This window comes from Echeneis naucrates, chromosome 5 (genome assembly GCF_900963305.1).
Source record: "Echeneis naucrates chromosome 5, fEcheNa1.1, whole genome shotgun sequence".
Taxonomy (NCBI): domain Eukaryota; kingdom Metazoa; phylum Chordata; class Actinopteri; order Carangiformes; family Echeneidae; genus Echeneis; species Echeneis naucrates.
This window is the reverse complement of record NC_042515.1, coordinates 14,592,370-14,614,722: the sequence shown is the minus strand read 5'-3', so window position 1 is coordinate 14,614,722 and position 22,353 is coordinate 14,592,370. Positions and strand designations below refer to the sequence as shown.

Here is a 22,353-nt window from a genome sequence, read left to right as displayed (position 1 = left end):
TGAAAAAATTGTTTAAAATAAAAAAATGAATTTGATTAAACTATAAACAGTCAATGTTATTATCATCTATGCATGAATAGAAATCTCTGCAGCAGTTACAGGAAGAAGTAGCTTTAAACGGTTTGCCTCCCATGGTTCACAATGACTCCACACAACAGACCAGCAAAAAGTGTTTGTAAGTTTCTAAATCTGTACAAATTTTTGCCCCCGCTGCTGCAATTAGAATGTCAAACAACAGACATCAGAAAATAAAAATAAGAGTTTGCATATTTTACAAAAAATAAAAGACACATTGTGTTTCAACTCTTCCTTGAATCACTCTGAAACATCCAGAATGCTTTTTTTAAAAATAAGAATTTGTCATATTACGTGCACAAAAATAATGCTCTGTGTCTTTTCTTCCTCTCTTAATTTTTTTTGGTTTTTCTTTTCAGTTTTTTTTCCTTTTTCAGCTATCAAAATAGATCAAAGCTTCTCTGAAGAAGATTCCCACCTTTGGTTGATCAACTCTTGAGGATGTGAGCAGAAAAGTCCAATGAAGTTAAGTGTTGTCCTTTTTCTTAAAAAAAAAAAAAAAACCCAAAACAAAACAAAAACACAAAACAGACATACACACATTTGCACACAAAGAAAGAACTACACACACACACATACACATACACATACACACACACGCACACGTTCCTTTTGTTATCCATGTTCAAGTCCAAGTGCTTGGTGACGTATGGAGCACAGATCTCTTCCAGCTGAATCCTGTTTGGTTGGATTCATTTCGTGCCCTCGGCTCCACCCCGCTGGGAGCTGGAGGACACACAACACAGTATTAATACACTGGCTCTGCTAATGTTATAGACATAATCTGTTAACTGTCTAATTGTAAAACTGCTAAAGGATGTTTGTCTCCCACTAGAACTTATTACAAATAAGACCTTGCTTATAAAGATTTATATGTACATATATACGGTTGCCTTTTTCATTAAAAGGATGCTGAAAGGCTCTGCAAGCAAATTTCCTTTTTCACATTCCGTGCATTTGTTCTACTGTTTTAATAAAAAAAACAATGTTCATTAGTGCAGCTTCAAGCTTTTAGTTTTTTCCTCCATTTTGATTATCTATCAGGCATTCGCTTTGCTATCAGTACAGGCTTCATGTGTCTGTCCAGCACATGAAAAAATGATGCTCAGACTCATTTCAGCCAATCAGAAGATGTATCATCACTCTGATTTCCTCTGTTTTTGACCATAAACTGAAATGAACTACTCAGACTAAGTGTATTGGATGAGTGAAAATGTGAGTGTACAACTACAGTTAGATTACATGTTACAAGCCTACCTTAGCTTCACTTGGTGTGTTGGTACGAGTAGTTTGTGTGCTCTGCAGGAGCCTCCATTGCAACCTGCTGCTGTTGACTGCCATTTTCCTGAAAAAGACAACCAATTTAGACATTTCATCATTCCTGACTGTGAGCCAGTTAAATGGATTGTTCTGAAGATGCTGGTAAAGACAGCCTGTATTTTCCCACTGCCCTCCACTTCAAATTTAAGACCACAGTGCATTTGTGTGGCCTTGTGTTTTAAACTAAAGCCAGTGCATACCACAGGACGTATTTACTAAGAGATGTCTAACTAATACAATTTTTATCTGGTCTAACTGGAAAACACACACTCAAAATAACTCTTATTGTGTAGGACCTTCCAGTGCATTCATGGGAGGGAGAGGAAAATTATATGGTGCATATATGCCAGAAACATATAGCAATGCATTAATGAAAAAAATCATCATCATCATCATCACTCAATGAGAAAAACATGAAGAGAGCAATTTCTTTCTTTACTAAATTTAAATCTGCCCATCACCGCGTTACACCATTGTGGAAAATGTAGTGAAAAACTTTGCGCTTTGATAAAATACATTGCTTACTTAGTAAGTAATCAAAGTAAAAAAAAAAAAACTGCTAATAACTTCCAAAGCACCAATTTAATGAAGTTGACACCATTATGATTATATAAACTAATCTTTTAGAAGTCAATGAAAAAAAAAAATCAACGATAAAGATACAGGATTTATAAAACAACAAAGACAAAAATAAACAAGGAGAGCAAAACAAAATACAAGAAACTAACGCTGGGAAAAAGCATGAAAGCATGAAAAAGACAAAATCGCAATAATATCTTGATAGTGCATTTCCCAGCACTTACCAAAGGTATGACACCTGCATCTACCTGTTATAAAATGCCACACAAATGCCCCAGGGCAAATGAACTCTGTTCACCTCACTCAGCTGGCAGCTGCCACTCCTTAAAATACATGTGAATGAGACCTAGCATGCTGAGAGCAGCTTTGTCTGGTTTTTTCTTCTTCTTCTTTTTTTTTTTTTTAGTAAATACGTCTCTGTAGAAATTGTAATCAGAGATCATTCACTAATCCAAACAACAAGCAGCTGAGGTTGAGGCTAGCTTCATACCTCCACTGGGACACTGGAGGGAGGCACTGGGGTGTACTGGGGGATGTAGGTCCCCTGCATAGTTGTGTTGGCCGGAATATACTGTAGGGAAGGCAGAGAGGAAAACACAAATTGTGTATAGTATTAAACATGATTATCTAAACTTAAGGACAGTCAGTCTTTTGCACTCTCTATGTATGTGAGTGTGTGCGAGAGAGAGAAAGAGTGTGTGTGTGTGTATGTGTGTGAGTGGTACTGACTGTGCCCGTGCTTCCCAGAGACAGGTGGCTTAGCTGCTGGGTGAGAGGACCCATCATGGACGCAGGCTGGATGGACATAGCATGATCCATTGTTGGTGTAAGAACTGTACCCTGTGAATGTGCAGAAACATACATAAGGCCTAAATGATTGCTGTAAACACTGAGTACCTATATCAGTCACATGTGTGTAGAATGCACAGTAATCTTTGGTAATCACAGTAGGACGGGAAATGGTTTGTGAAGCAGGATAGTGATGAGTCAGTGATACTCACAGCTGGCTGCATGAGGTATGACTGGTGGTGCATCCAGGACGGGCTGTGTACCTGTAGAATGAGAAACACACAATGAAACTCACTCTCCTGCAGAGTGGGACCCATCCTGAGTGTCTGTTAAGTTATGTGCACCCTATAAGGGCAATAAAAGCAACAAAAAACAAAACAAGTCAAAAGAAATAAATTTAAATAAACAAAGAGAAATATCCCACCTGGTAGGATGAGACAGGAGAATGCATGTAGGGTGAAAGGGAAGTCTGAGCGATCATCCGGTTTGGAGCCAGACTGTAGGGTGAGGAGTAGAAGCTGCCAGACAGACAAAGCAAAGTGTGAGGAGAGCCTGAGAACAGACACACTACATGCCAACAACCTCCAGTAAGTCTCATGAAAAACAGTCCTGTGTTCTCCTGATGGCCAGCAGGGGACACTCCTTTACACAAGTTTGAGCTTGCACTTATTTTCCTGTGGGGCTGGGATGTTTTCAGTCACTCTGTGCATACCACTCACCCATTTTGTAAGGCTGTGGGGTCATAGGCAAGCGTCATTCCTCCCTGGGAAAACAATACGCAGGATTCAGAACCGGTGAGGTCATTCAAACCCCCGTACAGTTTTTACTAATACAGCACACCAGCACACACAGAGAGTGATCAAACTTTGAAACATGCTCTCTCGTTAATTTTAAAACAATAAACATAAACTTGTAAGTACAGGGCAGCAGATTGAAGGATCATGAGGTAAGACTGTCCATATTACCGTGTCTCCATCTCTAGCCCAGGGCCTTCCATTCTGGAGGAACTTCCCCTGGTTCTGCCGCTTCTTCTGACCTCCGTCTGCAAACTTACATAATAAGGGCTCTGTGGGCACTGTGAAAGCAACGGATCAAACAAGAGCGTGAATTCAGAGATCACCATGGGGAACAAAAACACTGGGCTCTGGCACTAACAACAACAATATCAGGTTCCTATAATACAAAACAAACATTCCACGCACCAGGCACTCCTGGTGGAGTTTTGATGAATTTCCCGTTGAAATGCTGAATTATGGCCTCACACTTCTCTGTAGACTCCATTCTGATAAATAATAATAATAATAAAAAGTCAAATTCGATGCTTCTTGTGGAGTTTTGTTTACATTGGATTTGGATAATTACACTTATTTCAAAGCACAAATGGCACTGAAATAAGAAATAGAATTTTAAACAGAGCTCCCATAAACTGACCTGGCGAATCCCACACCGCGACTGGTCCCATTGGCATCTCTTAGGATACGTGTGGAAATGACCTGGCCAAAGGACTTGAGCATGCTCTCTAGCTCTTGCTCATCCATGGACACGGGCAGGTTGGAGATGTAGAGGTTGGTGGGGTCCTGCTCCTGTTGCTGTGATAAAAGAAGCCATATTTACAATCTATAATTAGGACTTTTTTTTTTTTAAACCATAAATGAGGAGATGTAAAACTAGTGTTTTTTGTCTTATTGCAACATCACCATAAATTGGTGCAGGGGTCTCATTAGATGACATGAAGTACTTTAAGTTAAATGCATTTATTTTAGCATGACACTTTCCAACATCTTTGCTATTGCATTTGCATTTGATAATGGAATTTTTCAAAAACCTTTTTCACACAGCAGAACATTTCTGTGTAGGCAGCAGTGTGAGCGTGTCATTCCATCAACACTTGCTATCGCTCTTAGCACATTAATGCTTCATCATATTCATGCACCATGTCAAGCAACATTTGGTTATATGGATAAAAATGTCTTAATGCAATCTGTGTCTGAACTTTAAGTGACACCCTGAATAATTTGTCACCCCTGCAAGCCTTCATGTCACTGCGTCAGCTGGGTACACCTGGTTTTTGAAAATCCATGTGCACTTAAATGTACAGGCACATGCAAATATGAATTTTTATGGGAAGGTGAATTCACTCATATTGGTGTAATGGAGAGTTCTTGATAGCTGCAAGTAATTTAAAGAGGGGAGATTAATAAGACTTATTTTATGGCAGCAGGATGAAAGTGAAACTTAGAGTGACTGTGCAGAAGCAGACAGGAAGCCAGGCATGAAGTTAAAGAGTTCACAGAGCAACAGGAGCCTGGCAACCAGGAAAAAAGAGGCTGGACTAAAAAAGAGGGGAAGGGAAAACAGAGAGCAAAGGAAGAGGACAGGGCAGTGGGAGTCTTGCGTAATTTGGGTAATGAAAGAGGATGGAAAGAGTAAAAAAAAAAAAAAGAGGATAGATGAGTGTCTACTGATTAAGAGGCTCTTCTCTTTCATCAAAGTATCTTTTATTGCCATAATTTTCAATCTGCTGCCTTCTTCTTCCACCTCACACTTACTGCAGTGTCATACCACTGAAAACCGTGAATAATAAAGCTTTTCAATCACGCAAGAAAGGAAGTATTACATGTAATTCAAGTTACAGTCATTTGAACTATTCCGGTCCAAGCATCAATAGGGAGGGGCCCAGGAGACATCAGAGGTCAGCCAGCAATTTCGAACTTGTGATCAAATGATCGAACTTTGACAAAAGAAATCATGACAATTAAAGTGTGTCAACAGCTATCTTAATTGAGGATTTACTGTCAGTAAGACTAGCCTCCATTCTAAGCAATGAGCCACCTGAAGATAACCTATTTTGTGTAATTGTCGTCATTCTGGGTGTGGCAAAACGACACTTACATAACACAGCAGCACGCAGCAGGAGGAGATAAAACAAGACTAATAAAGTCCACTGCTTTATGACGGTGGAACAAAAACTCCCGTGCTATCCTTTGATATTCACACGTGTACCTCAACCAGTACACACAGCAATCGTTTTCGCAAACAGTTAGCCTGTTTTAGATATGAAAACACTGTTGTGTGTTTCATGCATTCTTTTGTACTGGGCCCTAGGTGAGCCATGTTTGTTGAGGTGTGTCTCCATGTGTTTGGCCAATTTGTCTACATGTATGTGAAGTTGAGGTCTGAACCCGAGTTAGAACGAATCTATTTATAACTCTGCGATTGTTCCCCTGTGCCTGTACACACGGTTTCTTTGGGCCAACAGCTTGGGAGGCTGCGGTGGCCTGTTATGGGACTGAGCATACTCTGAGGATGATGGGTGGAAGGTGTGGCTGATTGTGTTTGCGAACAACACTCTGCAGCAGCCATGGTAAAGGTGCAAACAGGTGAGGCTGTACTTTAGAGTTTGACATTAGACCGATTTCAGACCCTGAGCTGTTTTCAATGGCTTAAAGTAACCTGTCAACTTAATGGCAGCCGTATATATTTAGTTTATATGCTGGTTATCAACACCTCGGGGTTTAGTCAGGTTTTGGTATCCAGTTGCACTTCATGGGTATTGAAATACACAGGATTGTGTGGCACTCTTACATACGGGGGTGCAGTGAACTTAGACTCAGGGTTTTGTTGCACTGGATCTGTTACAGTTTTCCTGGACTAGGCTGAGGGAGACCCCGGTGTTACATTGCAGTGAGTCTGTTTGGGTGCAGGACAGAAGGAGGGGGCAGGGACATCGGGGTGGAGTGTATTAAGTGCTGGTGTCAGCTCCAGGCCTGTGCCCAGACGATGGACAATGCCAGCCTATTATGTCTGTCCCATTGACAGTGGGTGTAGTGGCACCCTCCCCTGGGTTCCTCAATGGGGAGCCTTAGAGCCAGAGGGATCAGCTTAATGGGCTGACAAGAGCTGCTTTTTGACTGCAGACACTTTGACAAAGAGCTCAGTACACGTGCTACAACAGGAGAGGGTGAGCTTCATACAGAGGTGAGAGAGAAGGTGGTGAGGAGGGTGATGAAGAAAGAGACTAAAAGACAGTGATAAGAAAAGCAGGGGGGTTTAATGAGTCTACTCTGCACGAAGCCTAACTTTTTACTTTTTAACTTTTCATTATTGCTGCAGATTCACAGAATGAAGTAAAACATGCCTGCCTACAACTTTAGGTTTATCTTGTCCACTTGCCAACAAGGCACTCAGTAGCAGTCTAGCCACAGCATTTAACAGCTTATCTTTTAACATGATAGATAGAAAGAAGGTGTGCCTGTGTAGAAAAGGGCAATGACTTTTGAAGGTCAAAGTTGAGCAGGAAGCTCTTAAGGAGCAGGATTGGATGAACCCAATGTTTACATGTTGTGGCGCAGAGGAAGTGGTAGTTTGGTCATTCCTACCTTGGCCATCTGAGCCTGGACCCCGCTGGACTTCAGAGCTGTAACAGCTTTCTGTGCTGCTGCTGGATTATCAAAGTCCACAAAGCCATACCCTGTTAAACAGACACATTTATATTAAAGCAGCCAAGAGACCTTTTGGAGAAAACCCATTTACTTTCTTGTTGACAGTCAGACAAGGAGATCATGGGCCGCTGGCATGGTTGCATGCAGCTGACCTTGCTTTGCCAAAAAGTTTTTATAAATGCAAAAAAATTTATAAAAAAAAACCCCAAATAAAACAAATAAATAAGTAAATATCTTTGGAGTTGCTGGTAGGCACCTTTAACCTTTGGACAGAGCTGGTGTTTTGGTGTTGGCTAAGCTAACCAGCTCCTGACTGTAACTTCATATTTAAAATATGCAAAATTAGTGAGCAACAAGACAAATTAACATGAACTAATCTACCTTAACACCGGAAACAAATGCACAGCAAAAGTGAAAGCAACAATTAATGAAAGTTGAGGAGACACAACTTACCTTTACATTTGTTGGTGGTTTTATCCAAGATGGCCTTGGTCGACACAATCTTGCCGTACCTTCATGGGCACAAGAATAGAGGACAGGATCAATGACAGATGAGATGACTGTAAGGCAAAGGCAGGAATCTCCTCCTATCACATGCATACCAATACTGCCAGAATTCTTCAGTCTGTATGACTACAGGTGTAAACATGAATAAATAGTCTACTCCTTTGGCAGCTCATGTCTTTCCAATGAGATTTGTCACCGAAAACTATGTTGTTTCCACCCTTCTGTCTTTGTCTGCTGGCTGTACAGTAACTCTGTTCCCTGGCCTTATTATTGACAGACAGGAGACGACACCTCAGGGCCAGAAACAATTTGTTCTAGGCCTGTCTTTAGTGTGCGCATGCACACACACACACACACACACACAGACTGAAAGACAAACGCTCACCTCTCTACGAAATACAGCTCTGCTCTCTGGTATTTTTGGCTCAAATGAAGCTCGAAAGTATTTTCAGTAGCAGTGCCTATAGACCTTCGAGGGAACTTACAGTATGCAATTAAATTCAAACTAAATCAGTAATATGGTAACCTGTTATTTCAGTCCATAGCTGTCAACAAAGACCACTCACTAAAAGATGAACATCAATGAATACATTAATACAGCATTATAAAACATTCATGGTTTGAAAATTACTTTAAAAGCAGTAAATGAGAAGTGTTATGCAAAACATGGAGGGTGTTGGAAAAAGGTGTTATGAGACAGTATACAGTATAATAGATCTGTCCCTGTCTGCTTCAGTCATGAGGGAGGCTGGTGTTCCTCTGTTTGGACGACATGGTGTCTGGGCGGAATGTACACTGTAACCTGATGCTTCACTCCTCTGGTTCGCCTTCCTTCCCACCACATCCCTCTCCCTCGCTCTGTTTTTCCACCCTCACAACACAACACTCTGCTGGGTCCTACAGTCCCGTCTCATGGCAGTGGACATCTGCCCGGATGACTCAGACCTGACTAGACGGACACAGCAAAGACCAGAGTAACAACTGACACCACCATTTTAAGTATTTATGTTAAAATGTCATGGTCTAGCTCCTGTCAGGTTTCTATGTACATACACATATAGACCATGCATTTTCCTGTGATAGAAAAAGCAAAGTTTACATTCTAACTTCAGCAGCCGAAATAGGCTTCAACTTGATAGCTGTGTTATTTGCTTTCATGTAATTTCACACAACTAAAATATAATTGTATGACTCACTGTTCCTGGTTACTGAACAGCAATCATTGTACACATTCCTGATTTGTCACCTATTGCCAAATACGCACATGGCCTATGCAGAAGATATGTTTATAGTTTCTAACTATCATTAAACAGCTGCAAGGCCATCATTAAGCATGAATGTATATACAAGCTTGATATCATTTAACTCAGTCCAGCCCAGATTAAATGTTATATTTAAATTAACCTTATCTTGACTATAAATATAGAAGCATTTAAACTCACATCTAGCCAAATGAAACAAAGTATAAGCCATTTCATTCCTGTTTTGAGATAGCATTCATTGATGAACTGCAAGTAAAGTTCCACTAATAAGACGGTTTAAAACTCCTTCAAGGCAAAATGGACAAGCAATGACAAATCAAAAATAATATGTCACGTCTTTCTTATGTTGAACTCATGTGCTTTTGCTGCACAGTTGAAAGCTGTTTTTACTTCCCTGGCCTTTGATGTTTGCAGATTAAACATTTTTGGAAGGAAAACAGATGTGTCATTTTGGAGAAATGACAAGTTGAAAGTCAACATTTTTTGGTGTTGTAAATAATATGAAAATTTTGTTATGTACAGTACAAATATATTGAATTATTCTGGTGCCCAGGTTCTTAAACTTAAAAAAATGTAAGTTTATTTGCAAAGTTTCTTTTTTGGTGTTTTTCTCACACCTTAAAAAATAGAGAAGCTTGACTGAAAATATAAGTTAATGCTTTTGCAATATGTCAAACATTTAAAGTTAATAATATATAATATATAATGCTAATAATAATAATAATAATAATAATAATATGTGATTTATTTTGAAAATAGGATACTGGATCTGGCTGAAATGAACTTGTGGTGTCTCGTAAGCCAAAACAAGCTGGTAAAGCTGTAAACATAATATAGTAATAAAACCTTAGTTTATATCATCATAAACTAAACAAAGAGCCTTTACTGTTATTATGAGGATAACAGTTAGATTAAGTCTCAGGAGCATTTGCTCATAGGTGTAGACTGAAATTCACTGCAGTACTCTTGATCAGCATGGGTTTTCATTAGAAGCACGTTAAAGGAAAACAAAAGCTGCGTTTCATGTTTTCCTGCTTTCTTAACTGGGACTCCAGAGAGTTCAAAGGTCTGAAGGCAGTGACTGCATGACCCTGGACTTACCTCATCTGCTTTGCAGCGGAACAGCAGCCCACCACACTGTGAAGGCCACAGGGATTTTAAAGACAGATCTGACTCATATACGGCCGTCTAACATTCTTTCCCAGCAGGCCATGCTACTCTTTTCCCACTCATTTAAGTTTCCCCTTGAAGGGTAGCCCTCCCACCCACCCACCCCTAAAGCGTCCAACCTCTCTCCAGTCCTCTGGAACGCCAAGACAACTTCTCTGTTTGGCTCCTCCTTTTAAGCTCAGGTCCCTGTATTTCACAAACCAACTGCAGATTTCAGATTTTGTTTGATTGGAAGGGCTTAGACACAACGTGTGCACCTGCTCACCAACGTGATCGTGAATTGACTCATGCATATTTGCTCTGTGGGTTTGGTCCTTGCAACTCTTCCCCACATACGGTGAGAACGCCTCAAGTGGAGAACGAAACACAAACGTAACACTGTGGTGTCGGTCAGAGTATTAACAAGTCAGGTTACATTAGTTATGGTCAATGCTTGTTCTAAGAGACATGTTGTTACTGTGAATGATGCGCGGAAATTTTGGACGTATGGTAAATTGACATGTTATTTCTATGACATAAAACATTGCCCTGACCTAGAGCAGTTAAAACCAGTCTGCGTGCTTTATTACTGGGTTTTATTTGTGTTTGTGTTTTTTAAGCCAACATACTATGGAGACTAGGCTATTTATTTAGGGGTGTGTAAGTCTCCACTGTTTTTGAGCCAGTTCAGCCTAACAAAAGCATAAGGTTAGATCAGGACATGAGAAGGCAACATGCTGTTCCCTTCTGTGGCCCCTTCTTTCCTTCTTTACCCCAATCTCATCTTTTTCATGACTCTGTAGAATTTCTCTTGTTCCTCTATTTCCCTTTACATCATTTTGCTGACAATCTTTTCTGTTACTATATTTGTCAAGATTTAATCAAAGTGACAATAATTGTGGCAATTCAGCATTCCTATTCACAAACCACTTTCCTTCCTTCCTTCCTTTTTCTGAACATCAAATTATGGCCTTAAAAAGTTTAATTTAATGTGTCCAACAGATGAAGCACAATGTTCCTCAGAGCACAGATGTTATCTGCTCATGAGAGGTTGCTTTCGACATGACTCTTTCTCCAATTTAGCTTCAAAGATAAATAGCAAAAGCCAACTTGTTCCAGTAAATGTGGACTGGAATGTACAACCAGCTACAGTCAGACTGTCTTCAGCATGAAGGAATAAATACTAACAGGCCTTTTTCAGCCAATAACTTCTGAACATGCAGTAAAGTTGGAACGCTGGAACAAATTAATGGCTTTTGACTGCTTACTTTTAAAGAGCATACACTGTACTACAACAGCCAAACCTGTTTGGCTTTTATCATTTATCATCTATACATCGAGGACAAGCCTTGTCTAATCCACTTTTTCATCAAAGTGGCCCATGTTTGGCGATGTTTGGCCCATGTTTGGCCCATGTTTGGCCATGTTTGGTGCCTGATCCAATGGAGTCTGTACTCAAGGCCTGTGTTTATCTGGCTGAACTATCATTGTCATTAAAAATTGTTCAACATTGGATACAGTGCACTTAAAGGCCGCATCTCCTGTCCGTCTAAAGCTAATATTAGCCTAGCTTAGCATAAAGATTAGAAGAGGGGGGCAGCTAGCCTGTTTATCATTGTGTCTAAATTCATCAATTAGCATGTTGTATCCATATGGATACATACACAAACTGTGAGGCAAAAACTATTTTCATTTTTTAGAAAAATGTGTGTGACTGTTACAGTTCATCCATCCAACCAATATCTCTACTTGCTAGTGGCAGCAAGCCACGAGGAAATCAGTGTTGGCCGCTGTTGTTCACCAAGAAAAAAACACATCTTTGTTGGTGGAATCTCCTCATGTTGACCATTTACCTCTGCTTCCAACATAGCTAATCTAAACTATTTCCACACCACTTTACAGACATGAGTGGTATCAATCTTCTCATCCAACACTCTGCAAGAGCGTGAAGAACATAATTTTCCACAAAATGACAACCTGGCTTGTTCAAAATGGGACTCCCAATTTGACTTTACTGTGCTGCTTTTTCTTTGGAGAAGAAGAGGAAGAGGACGGTTCCAAACCACTCACGGTTGGCAGAGTTTGACCAGGTCTTGGTCCGTGGTCCCCGGGTGGAGGCCGCGGATATACAGGTTTGTTTTACTCAGCTGTTCCCCTCCCCCGCTGCTGCTGTTGCTGCTACTGTTGGTGTTGGGACTGGGGGGAGCCATCTGGTGGCCGGAGGACACATAAGCCTGCTGTCGTAAAAAAAGAGACATTCCAATTAGTTTTCCGTGCAGGGACATGTAACAGAAACAATTTTTCTGAAACAGCTGAGATTTCCAAACATCAGCAAAGACTGGACAAGTACGTTGCTGCTTTTATTCAAAGTGTAAAAAACTTCAAAGAAGCATATTTATTGTGATATGTCTAGCGATGTAAGGAATCCTGCATGAGACGTAGGTTTATGTGGGAGAGAGAAGTGATATCATACAGTGCTCATATCAACACTCACCAATACTGCTGTCTGAGTGGAATATGGGGCCTCTTGGCTGCCTACACCATATAGGGAAAAGGGGCCTCTTATGTTTTCTCCATGTTGGGCAACTTCTTTTTTTTTTCTTTTTGAACAACTATGAAATCTCGTGGTGATTTAAAGATCCCAGAACAACATTTGGCTCGTCTGATCATGCAATGTGAAATAAGAGATACGATGTTGACAACTAGTGCTTTCTTTCTCAATTACTTATACTGAGCAGCTCATACTACTGATTGCAGTCTGTCCAAGCTTGGATGTTCCTCTTTTTATTCTATTCGATTCTGTTATCTGACGTTTCCTCCTCAAGCTGTATTAGAGTTAACACTTAACAAATAGCTGACTGCAAAGATGGACGAACAGAGTTCAGGTCAGGTCACATTACATGCAAAGTCTGTTTATCAAAACAAAGGAGAGTTCAAAAGGATGATAACAACAGCAGAACAAGAGAAGATTACTACATGATGATACACAGGAACGTGTTCATGTTGGGACCATGTATGATGACCTGATGTCTGCCTCAGCCACTGTTAAACCTCCTCCTCACTTCTTACTTCAGGCTCTTTTGCTCTAAACATCTAAACAGTGGAAGTTAACTAGCCCATGACTCAACACTAGTAATCCAAAAGGCTGTTGCGAAACACCCAGTGTATCATCTGAGCTCATCTCACTATGGGAATCGGCCTGTTGAAGAAACAAAGGATTGTGTAACTGTGCAGATGAATGAGCAACGTTGGAACAAATGTGGTTTCATTATCACTTTGCCTGTCACAAACTCCCCCCAAAAAAAAAACTCTCTTCCTCGGAATAGATCTACAGGGTGTTTTCCAAATTAGACTGAGGCAATAAATAGCAGTACCTCAATACCACAGACCAGAGTTGCCAGACCCTGTTGTGGCTGAGGGAGGATGACTTAAATCCTATTAATTCAGCAAGCAAATGTTGCATGTAAAGTAATGACAACAGATCCGCTTTTTGGTGGAGCTCAGCAGGACACCATGAGGCTGGAGTGTCTCGCTTGGACTGAGGCGACAAGGGGACAATGGGTTAATTTCAGGAGGGAGGATGGGGTCACTGATCAGACTGCTGGTATTAAAGAGATGCCCAGCAGGAAGGCCCAGTCACACCAGGACCACTGAAAACATCAACCAATCCCACTAATTAGACGCCATCCATAAGGGATGGAGCCCCTCCAAGACGGCCCCCGCCCCCAGCCTCTATTTTCCCAGCAGCATGGCAACCACTTCAACAACAACAGGGTCATTCCTCTAAGGACAATGCTATCTTCCTCTGCCACAGCAATTACCTGAAAAGCTTGAATGCATTTGCTAAGATGTGGACATGACCTGCTCAAAGAGTAAAACTAAGTAAATGGACGCTCATTTTCCTTCTTTTCATTGCTCTCACTCGAGAAATAATGGGACATCCATGTCAAGCAGGATGTGCAAGGAAAGAAAGGAAAGTTATTTATGACAAAAAAAGAAAAACATAATCAAGAAGGTATTTGTTGCATTGTTTGTTGCTACTAATCAGCACTATTCCATATAAATGCTTCCTTTAATATGTCTGTTGTCCACCTCCAGTAAATCAAAATTCATTTCTTATTTCTTTACTCATTTCCGTTTACAAACTGTTCACATGGAACATACATATTTTTCAGGGCAAATACAGCACAAGCTGCCCTGCAGGAATTTATATATCCTCTCACAGAGTAATTCATAATGAATACGTTTTTGGAGGTGGCTAATTTGTGAATGAAACAACAGGACGGCAGAGACCTATAATCCCATTCACAAACACTTGCCAGAGTGCCAAGTCCCAGTCAAGCTCCAGAATGTACCAAGAGAAACATAATCAAAACAACACCCTTTAAATCGCTGGCTTACAATTACATGCAAACATTCATGCATAAAAACATGCACACTGCGCACGTACATACACAAATGTATATAGTGATACTCACTACTCTAACACTGCATGTTTGCTTTAATATAAGTAAGAATAAATTCATAAGAACCTCTCATTTATTTATTTTTGGAAATTATATTTGAGAAGCTTGGATCTGAGTAAGGAATCTGTAAGGTGAGTTACCTGTCATTGAGAATAATCGGTCAGTGACTACAGAAACATGAACATTTACCTTTATTGATATGCAAATTAGAGTATTGTACTGCTACTCACGCACATACAAGTACAATTACCATTACTACACAATGCCGTTCACTATTAAAGCTTTAGGAATTACAGGTGTTTTTCATTAAGCAGTAGATCCCAGGATGACATTTGTTAAAACTTTCAGCTGAAATACAAAAATTTTGCACCAAAATTGAAGAAATCAAGTTAAAGTAGAGAACCTTTACTATGTGGAGCCTTTGTGATTCCTTTTCAGGCCATTTTAGTGTTAGATTTCCTTAGTTTCTGTTCTGTCTTTCCAATTTTCGACTAGTTTAATAGCAGTTGTTTAAAGACAATTGGTCTGACCCAGGTTAATCAATGATATAGAAAAGAGATAAAAAGAAAATACTCACATTTAATACATTCAAAAGTGGATATTTGCTCTTAATTTCCTGTTGATTGGCTCATCAATTAAAGAATCAATCATTTCTTTTCAATTCAACAGACAATACCAAAATTTCTTTCCATCCCCAGACCAGTCAACCATCAGAGGTTAGGGTCAGCAGCTCTGATCTAATTGGATTCATTTAGCTTGAAACAAATTGCAACAGATAAACAAACTCAAATATTAACACTAGATTAATGAGAATATACACCAAAAAAATAAAAATAAAAAAAAAAATCACAGGAATTTAAAATCAAATGTTGCAGTAGACACACATATCACTCCTGGTTATTTACCACTACTGACATGAAGCTAGAAGTATTTGAAACCTGAGCCCTAAGAAAAACAACATATGGTTTTCTGGTGAGAAGTCTTGCATGCTAAAAATTAAGATACGATTAAAGAAAAATAAAAAAAACTATATTTGTAACAGGGGTAACACCCAAAGGTTACTGTTGATCAAACACAAGCCTCACAGACAAGAGGCTTGAAAATCTCTGTGGATATTTTTAGTGCTAAGCTAAAGATAAAAATCACTTCTATAAATATTTCGGTCTTGATGTAAACTCACACGGCGCTCATCACGGCGCAGAAGCTGACAGGAAGTGTCCATCTGAAACACTACATGTTGTTTTAGCTGAATGACTTTAAAATCTACTTTAAAATGTGCAGGTCACTTATTATATGTTATGAACGACTTTAAAAAGATCATCCATATGACCAGTTTGAATCTTCACTTCTGCATCTTTTTAGAGAAATACAACTGTTAAGAAGACCAACCCTCTTCAGACTGACTCCACCTCTGTTTTTACCTCCGTCTGTGCCTGTGGGGCTTCTCCAGCTGACCCCAGTTTGACCCGCAGAATTCCACAGATTTCCTGGCTCTTGGGGGTTCTGCCCGCCTTCCCACGTCCTGCCTGCCTGCTCCCTAGTGGAGCGCCTGTCTTCTCCTCAGGCAGGAAAGAGCCATGGCTGCCTGACCAGCTGACCGACTTGCATGCTAATACATTGATTTATAGCCTGGCTGAATGTGGACACAGCTTCCAGCTTGTATAGAATTACACTGCTGAGCTGCTCCTTTGTGTCAGCTCTGGTATTGGACCAGCAAGGAAAATGAGTCATGAAAAAAATGTGATCTCAACTATTCACAGCTGAAGCATCAACAAAATAAATTATAGAGCATTAATAAACAGCTTTAAGCAAAAGACGATGATCAACCTGAAATTATCTCGTCACCAGTTTTTTTATGAGTACAATCAACATGCTGTTGGACTAAAAAAAAAAAAAGGGGATCTCAATAAGATAGTGGAGGGCGAGGTGAGGACTGTGTCTCATAAAGTGGTGAGCTGCAGTATGGCGACAAGCAGGAAATCCTCTGTCTCAGCTGTGATCTTATCAGACGGCTATTTGAATGAAGAGCTCTGCATTCCAACCAGGTGACAGCGACACCAAACTCGTGCCCAGACACATCCATGAACCCTCCTTCCTTTCTGTCTAGAAACCACCCTGTCGTTTAGTCTTTTCCTAGACACCTACTCGTCTTCAGACCTTCCATTAATGCAGTTAATAACACCTTGATGCACATGCGCAATGCAAGTGCACATTCATGTGCTGCTTTCAAGCCAGGTTAGGTGACAAGAGTTAGGAAGCATGGAAATGGATACCTATAAACACTGGCCCTGGGCTCAGCTCAGATTTAACAAAATGTGAGGCACACCAAGTGTCTGGCATCGCTGCAGTACTTAGCATGAGATTTCTAACAGCTGTGCTGTCTCCAAGGGCTTTGGCTGCTTCACTACCTGTTCACCTTGGTCAGTTCAGGCAGCTGGCACCGAATTTGAGGATCAATCCAGAACATCTGACACTTTAAACAAAGAAATAGATAAACATATACCTGGCAGAAGCCCAAAAGGACAAAGGTAACTGCACAGGAGAGTCGAGTGAGGATAGAGCCAATGCTATGGAAGAGCTGGTTGCAAAAGCAGCACACTGAACAACAATTTTTCACAGATGCAGCGCGTTTCCTGTTGTGGACATGACACAAACGTATCTAGGAAGAAGTAAATTTGTGTAGCCACTTGGCTTCCATACACAGCAAGACTGGAAGAGTGGAGGCATCATTGTAAAACTGACGCATTACACTACAGTGATGTCATTTATAACACGACACGTGATCGTGTGGCTCTGGCACCATGAAGTAAATAAAGCATTCAGTCCCATGCTGGAAGCTGATATCAATATTTAGGTGTGTCAAGAAACAATAGTAAGTGGATAGTTTTGTTGTTTGTTTTTTCTTATGGAAACAGATCCTTTAAATGATCGTTTTTGTTACTATGACCAAGATACACACTGAACAGGACATTTCACTATGAAAAACGATCTTGCCCACAAATGCTGAACAAACAATTTCCTGGATATACTTTTTAGAATTATTTTATATCACTGCCATTTCAATGCTGCGATTCTTTCTTTCTTATACACCAACAGCAGGAACTGAAATTCGACCCTATTTGCCAATTGTAGTTGCTCACTGTAATTTTATGATGAAATTTACTTGTTACTTGTGTTATTTTGTTTGTTAGATGTGCATAATACACATCTAACAGACAGGGCATAAAGAAAGTCCACATTAATGATGCTCTGATTAGACTGGTATTAGCATATACAGCTTATAAATATCATCTATAGAATAAGAGATGCAATTATTAAATTTAGTGTTTTCACAAACACTCATTCTTCTGAGCAATCACTCAGACTTCTCCTAAAAATTTTAGTGCCCCAATAACTTCAGCTTGACGTTACAGAAAAATATCCACTTTGAGGCTGATATAGTGATATTAATAAAGTAACTCTCAGATGGTAAACTTTATTTGAAAATCACATTAGATCTGTGCATCCTCGCCAATATTCATGATTGTCATTCTGGCCATATCTTTGTATTTAACAGCTATTTGGTTGTGGGAAGGTCTCATACAGTAGGTTTGTGATAACAGTTCATTGTGGTTTTTCATGTATTTACACACTTCAACGCACAATTCAAATTTAAAGATAAAGCAACTTTAAAGCTTTAAAAGGACTTTCTATCATCAACTTCAGTTTTGTTAGCAGGTTCTTTAAAACATCACTGCTGGAGTATTGGTAGTTAAAACTTCAGAACAATAAAGTGAAGTCCAATGTTAAATGTTTTCACTGGGTTCTTTTTTCATTTGTTTTTGTTTTTGTTTTTTTTTGTTTGGTTTTGGTTTCATGAAATATTGTTGAATTTCTATTAAAAGAACAATTGTTGGGGGAGCATGGCGGCACAGTGGTTACCGCGTTGGAAGGTCGCAGGTTTAGTTCCTGGGCCTGGATCCTTTCTGTGTGCAGTTTGCATGTTCTTCCTGTGCCTGCGTTGGTTTCCTCCCACCATCCAAACACATGCATGTTTGGGTTAATTGTTGACTCTAAACTGACCATAGGTCTGAGTGTGAGTGGTTGTTGGTCTCTGACTGTCTCTGTGTGTTACAGATGTGAAACAGATAAGTGGTGGAAGATGAAAGAATGAATAATACTGGCAGTTTTCATGTATTTGTCCCCCACTTGCTACAAACCATGTTTAAGCTAAGCTCATTCCTATGAGGATGTCAGTATGTTTAAGTTGATGAGAAAATATACTTGACTTGCTCTGAAATGAAAATGTAAATACTGTAGTTTCAGGGATCAATCATACTAAACAGTCAGTTCTTTGGAGGGTAAACCAAACGAAGGCCACATAATGTTTGGAAAACTTGCCATCTCACATTTGACAAAATTGAATTTTCTCTAGCTCTTCAGCAGCCAATTCTTGTTCTATGAATTGTTCATCAAAAATCTATTTAAATTAAAACCCGTAAGCAATACTGCATGTAAACTAAATAGATTAGGGTTAGTACACATTTTGATCTACTTTTCACCTGATTTTCTTTTGATGATTATAATAGTCCCACCGAGGGTTCAAATTCAAAAACAACAACCATTTGTTTTTAACGTGTACTGTTTTGTTGGGTCAGTCCTGACAGATTTTCCACACTTTTACATCCAGGTCCATACTGTTTGCTAAAATCCCTTTGAGAAGACAGGAAATTGATTTTCTGTTTGGCCATAGGCTTTTATGTTACAAAGCAAAATCAAGTGTGTCAAGGTGAAAAAGTGAAGCATTCAACAAAGTAAAAAATATGCTCAAAGAGAAACCAGCATAGGCCAAGAATTGGGAATCACAAATGATACCTTGGACAAGGTAAAGTCCCTTTTGCACCCTAAATGCCCCAGCTAATGTTCTCACTTTTTTTTCATCTCAATTTGTGTTTTCTACCTGATGTAATATGTTTAGTTTCCAGAGACTCAAGCCAGGTAGAGAACAGATACTTGATTGACAAGTACAAAAACAGGTCCAGGCCCTGAGTGAGATGCATGATACTTCGCGAAGCGACAAGCCGCCTCCTGTTATTTTTCCATCCAGGAAGCTTTACACGGAAACCGACCAAATTTGATTTAAGAACATTAATTCTATTTATTTGAGGGAGGAAATGAGGTGCTGAGTGAGGGGAGGAGCAGCTGCTTTGATACCACCAGAGACCAAACGTCTTCTGGATGCGGGACTCTGTAATCACCTTGCATGCACAAACAGCCCTTTTCTCACCCTGAGCTGTGCTTATTTCACACTCTGAGTTTTATTTTGTGAGCTTTAACGACTCAGGTAGAATATGAGCGGGAGACAGAAAGAATGAGAGAGTGGAGGAAGGAAAAGGAGGAAATGTTAGAAATCACAACACAGGAACTTGACCTCTGAGTGAACTTTAGCAGTACAAAATAAAGCAGCCTGTGACCAAAAACCCAACTGAGGTGAGAACAATCCTAAATACACGTAAAAAGAACAACTAACTTGATTTATATTATGATGACAACCAAAGAAATCCAAGTTCCCAGAGCCAGGGTGGTATGGTTGAATATCATTCTCATTAATATTACATTTAATTTGAAGCAAAAGTGAAAGCTTACATATTCACAAATATATATGACTCATTACAAAGGAGAGCATTGCATATTAGATCATATTTGCCCTCCCCCCTCTTTTTTTGCCTGAAAATGGCTTAAATGATCAAAAATCTGTCTGTTGTTTTTTTGTATCTACTAATTAATGTGGTAACCTTCAGCGTAAGATTAATTTTGTAACTTAAAATGAATGGTAACCATGGGTTGTCCCTTTTACTACATTACACAATAAAATAAATTAAAAATGACCAAATTAAAAGAATGAGTGCTGATCCCTCATTTTTTCCATACTGTGTGTACTTCCTGTGACAGTTTATATTTTTCATTGACCCTGGAGAGATAAATATAAATAGCTATGACAGTTTAGTGGGTTTAATATCCACCTCACAGAAAAAGAAATTATGGTCCAATCTAGTTCTATGTCAAGTAAATGATCAAGCACTAAAGATGCGCGCGCACGCGCACACACACACACACACACACACACACACACACACACATATATACAAATCCAAAGTGATTTTTTTTTAAATAAACTGTGTATGCCCTGTGTGATTGTCTGAATAAGAGGAACAACTCAAAGACAATGCTGTTCTCCTCAGAGAGGCACAAGCGTTGACTTCAGATCTGGGAGGAAGAGCAGCCAGGCGTAGCCCAAGATCACAGACAGTACAACAATAAAGATTTCCAAAATGCCATTCAGGAGAAAACAGCAGCACAGACAGGAAAGAGGAGCTGCTCTTCATTTGTAATGAAACAGCTTAACCGCCACTAAGAGGCCATAGTGGTCCACAGGGAAATAGATGCATGATATATGTGACCTCAGTCTGACCAAATCAACATACTGCACCTACGAAAAGGAATATTAGTAAGTCCAAGAGCTTTCTTTGAAAAACAAACTACCTAAATCCTAAATTTCAGTTCAATTCACAATGATATGAATCCATAATGAGTTTATTCAGTTTGTTTGTTTGTTTTTTTTTTTTTTTGTTGTGGTTGTTGTTCTCTTTTTTTGGTCCTGTCACACTTCTGTCGGTGAAACACTGCCTCATCTTTGGGCTTTCCATTGAATATTTGTGAAAAAGTGAAAATACCAACAGTGAATGTGACCACAAGAGCGCGATTCATAATTCCGGGAATGTAGTCACCAAGATGGTCTGGTGGGATTTTTCTAGGGGTGGGGCATACTCCACTTTCAAATGGGAAACGAGGAGAAGAGGGGAAAAAAAGACAAAACTTTGCAAACTTAGGCGGCAGCGGAGACAATGAAGAGCGAAGGTAACAGTAGATATGAGCATTCATTCAGACCCCCGCCCCGGAGCCTGCCTCCGTCCCTGCCCCCACTTCCACACACACATCCAGGCGGCGGTCCCGCTGTCCGCCGCGCCGCTCTCAGCCCCCAAAGTTGACTTTTTACATACGAGTGAGCAGAGCCACAGCGACGTCCTTACTGTAGTAGGTCACACACACACACACACACACACACACACACAAACGCTACAAAATAAAACACCAGGCGTCCAACATGACAGGTCGGAGCTGTGAGCCGACGTCCCGAACAGACCTTCCCCGGAGCCCGGCCGGTTTCCCGGTTTCCCCTCTTTTCCGTGTGTGAACTCCGCCAAGTCTGTCTTCTCAAGGACACTGCAGCTCTGTCACTGCCCGATTTTCGCTTTTCTCTGTCGCGACAGACGCCGACGAGCTGCCCTGCAGGGCGACCGAGCCCGAAACGGGAGGTGAGGGAAAAGCGGAGGCCGAAAAGCGTGGTTTTCGTGTTGTAGTTTGAGTTTTAGTTTTTACCTTTTTGCTGTTTCTGCTGTTGTAGCCGGTGTACGGGTTGATTCCTGCCCTTGGCGGCACGGAGAGCAGCATTTTTTCCTCGGCGCTGTGTGCGGAGCGGCGAGCACAGCCCAGGCTGCCAGCTGACGTCAGCAGCTGGGGAAGTGAGAGCCTGGAGTCCCGCTGCTAGACTGAGAGTGGTGCTGCTGCTGCTGCTGCTGCGGCAGGGCCCCGCTGCTGGCCCCCGCTGCTGGCCCCCTCCAGGGCTCCCTCACAGGGATCCCCAGAGAAGGGGGCTGGGGGGGGGGATTAGTTCAAATTCACTGTTGTTTCACACACCAGGGGAGAAAGTGTAAGAATGGAGGA

The 22,353-nt window shown here is 40.5% G+C and overlaps 1 protein-coding gene across 2 annotated transcripts; it reads right to left on the bottom strand.

The window, feature by feature from the left end:
* Positions 1-585: 585 nt before the first annotated feature.
* On the bottom strand, positions 586-22,130 carry LOC115043579 (RNA-binding motif, single-stranded-interacting protein 2-like). Of its 2 annotated transcripts, XM_029502168.1 has the most exons (14): positions 22,009-22,130; positions 12,194-12,360; positions 7,659-7,717; positions 7,143-7,234; positions 4,195-4,352; positions 3,966-4,045; positions 3,729-3,838; positions 3,483-3,526; positions 3,188-3,281; positions 2,976-3,026; positions 2,704-2,814; positions 2,465-2,545; positions 1,333-1,420; positions 586-801 (listed from the first exon to the last, which is right to left on the bottom strand). In XM_029502168.1, the coding sequence occupies exons 1-13, from the start codon at positions 22,078-22,080 to the stop codon at positions 1,340-1,342; spliced, it is 1,200 nt and encodes a 399-aa protein (XP_029358028.1). In that variant the 5' UTR covers positions 22,081-22,130; the 3' UTR covers positions 586-801; positions 1,333-1,339. The 2 variants fall into 2 exon arrangements, with proteins under 2 accessions (XP_029358028.1, XP_029358029.1); XM_029502169.1 differs by lacking the exon at positions 2,465-2,545.
* Between the last annotated feature and the right edge of the window lie 223 nt (positions 22,131-22,353).

Bases quoted from the DNA above. Each gene is read 5' to 3' on its own strand.
- LOC115043579 (XM_029502168.1), bottom strand. From the start codon at position 22,080: ATGCTGCTCTCCGTGCCGCCAAGGGCAGGAATCAACCCGTACACCGGC. The intron at 4,353-7,142 runs GTAGGAATGACC...CTTTTATCACAG, and splicing joins TCCAGGCTCAGATGGCCAAG to CAACAGGAGCAGGACCCCAC. The intron at 4,046-4,194 runs GTCAGTTTATGG...ATTATTTATCAG, and splicing joins CGCGGTGTGGGATTCGCCAG to AATGGAGTCTACAGAGAAGT.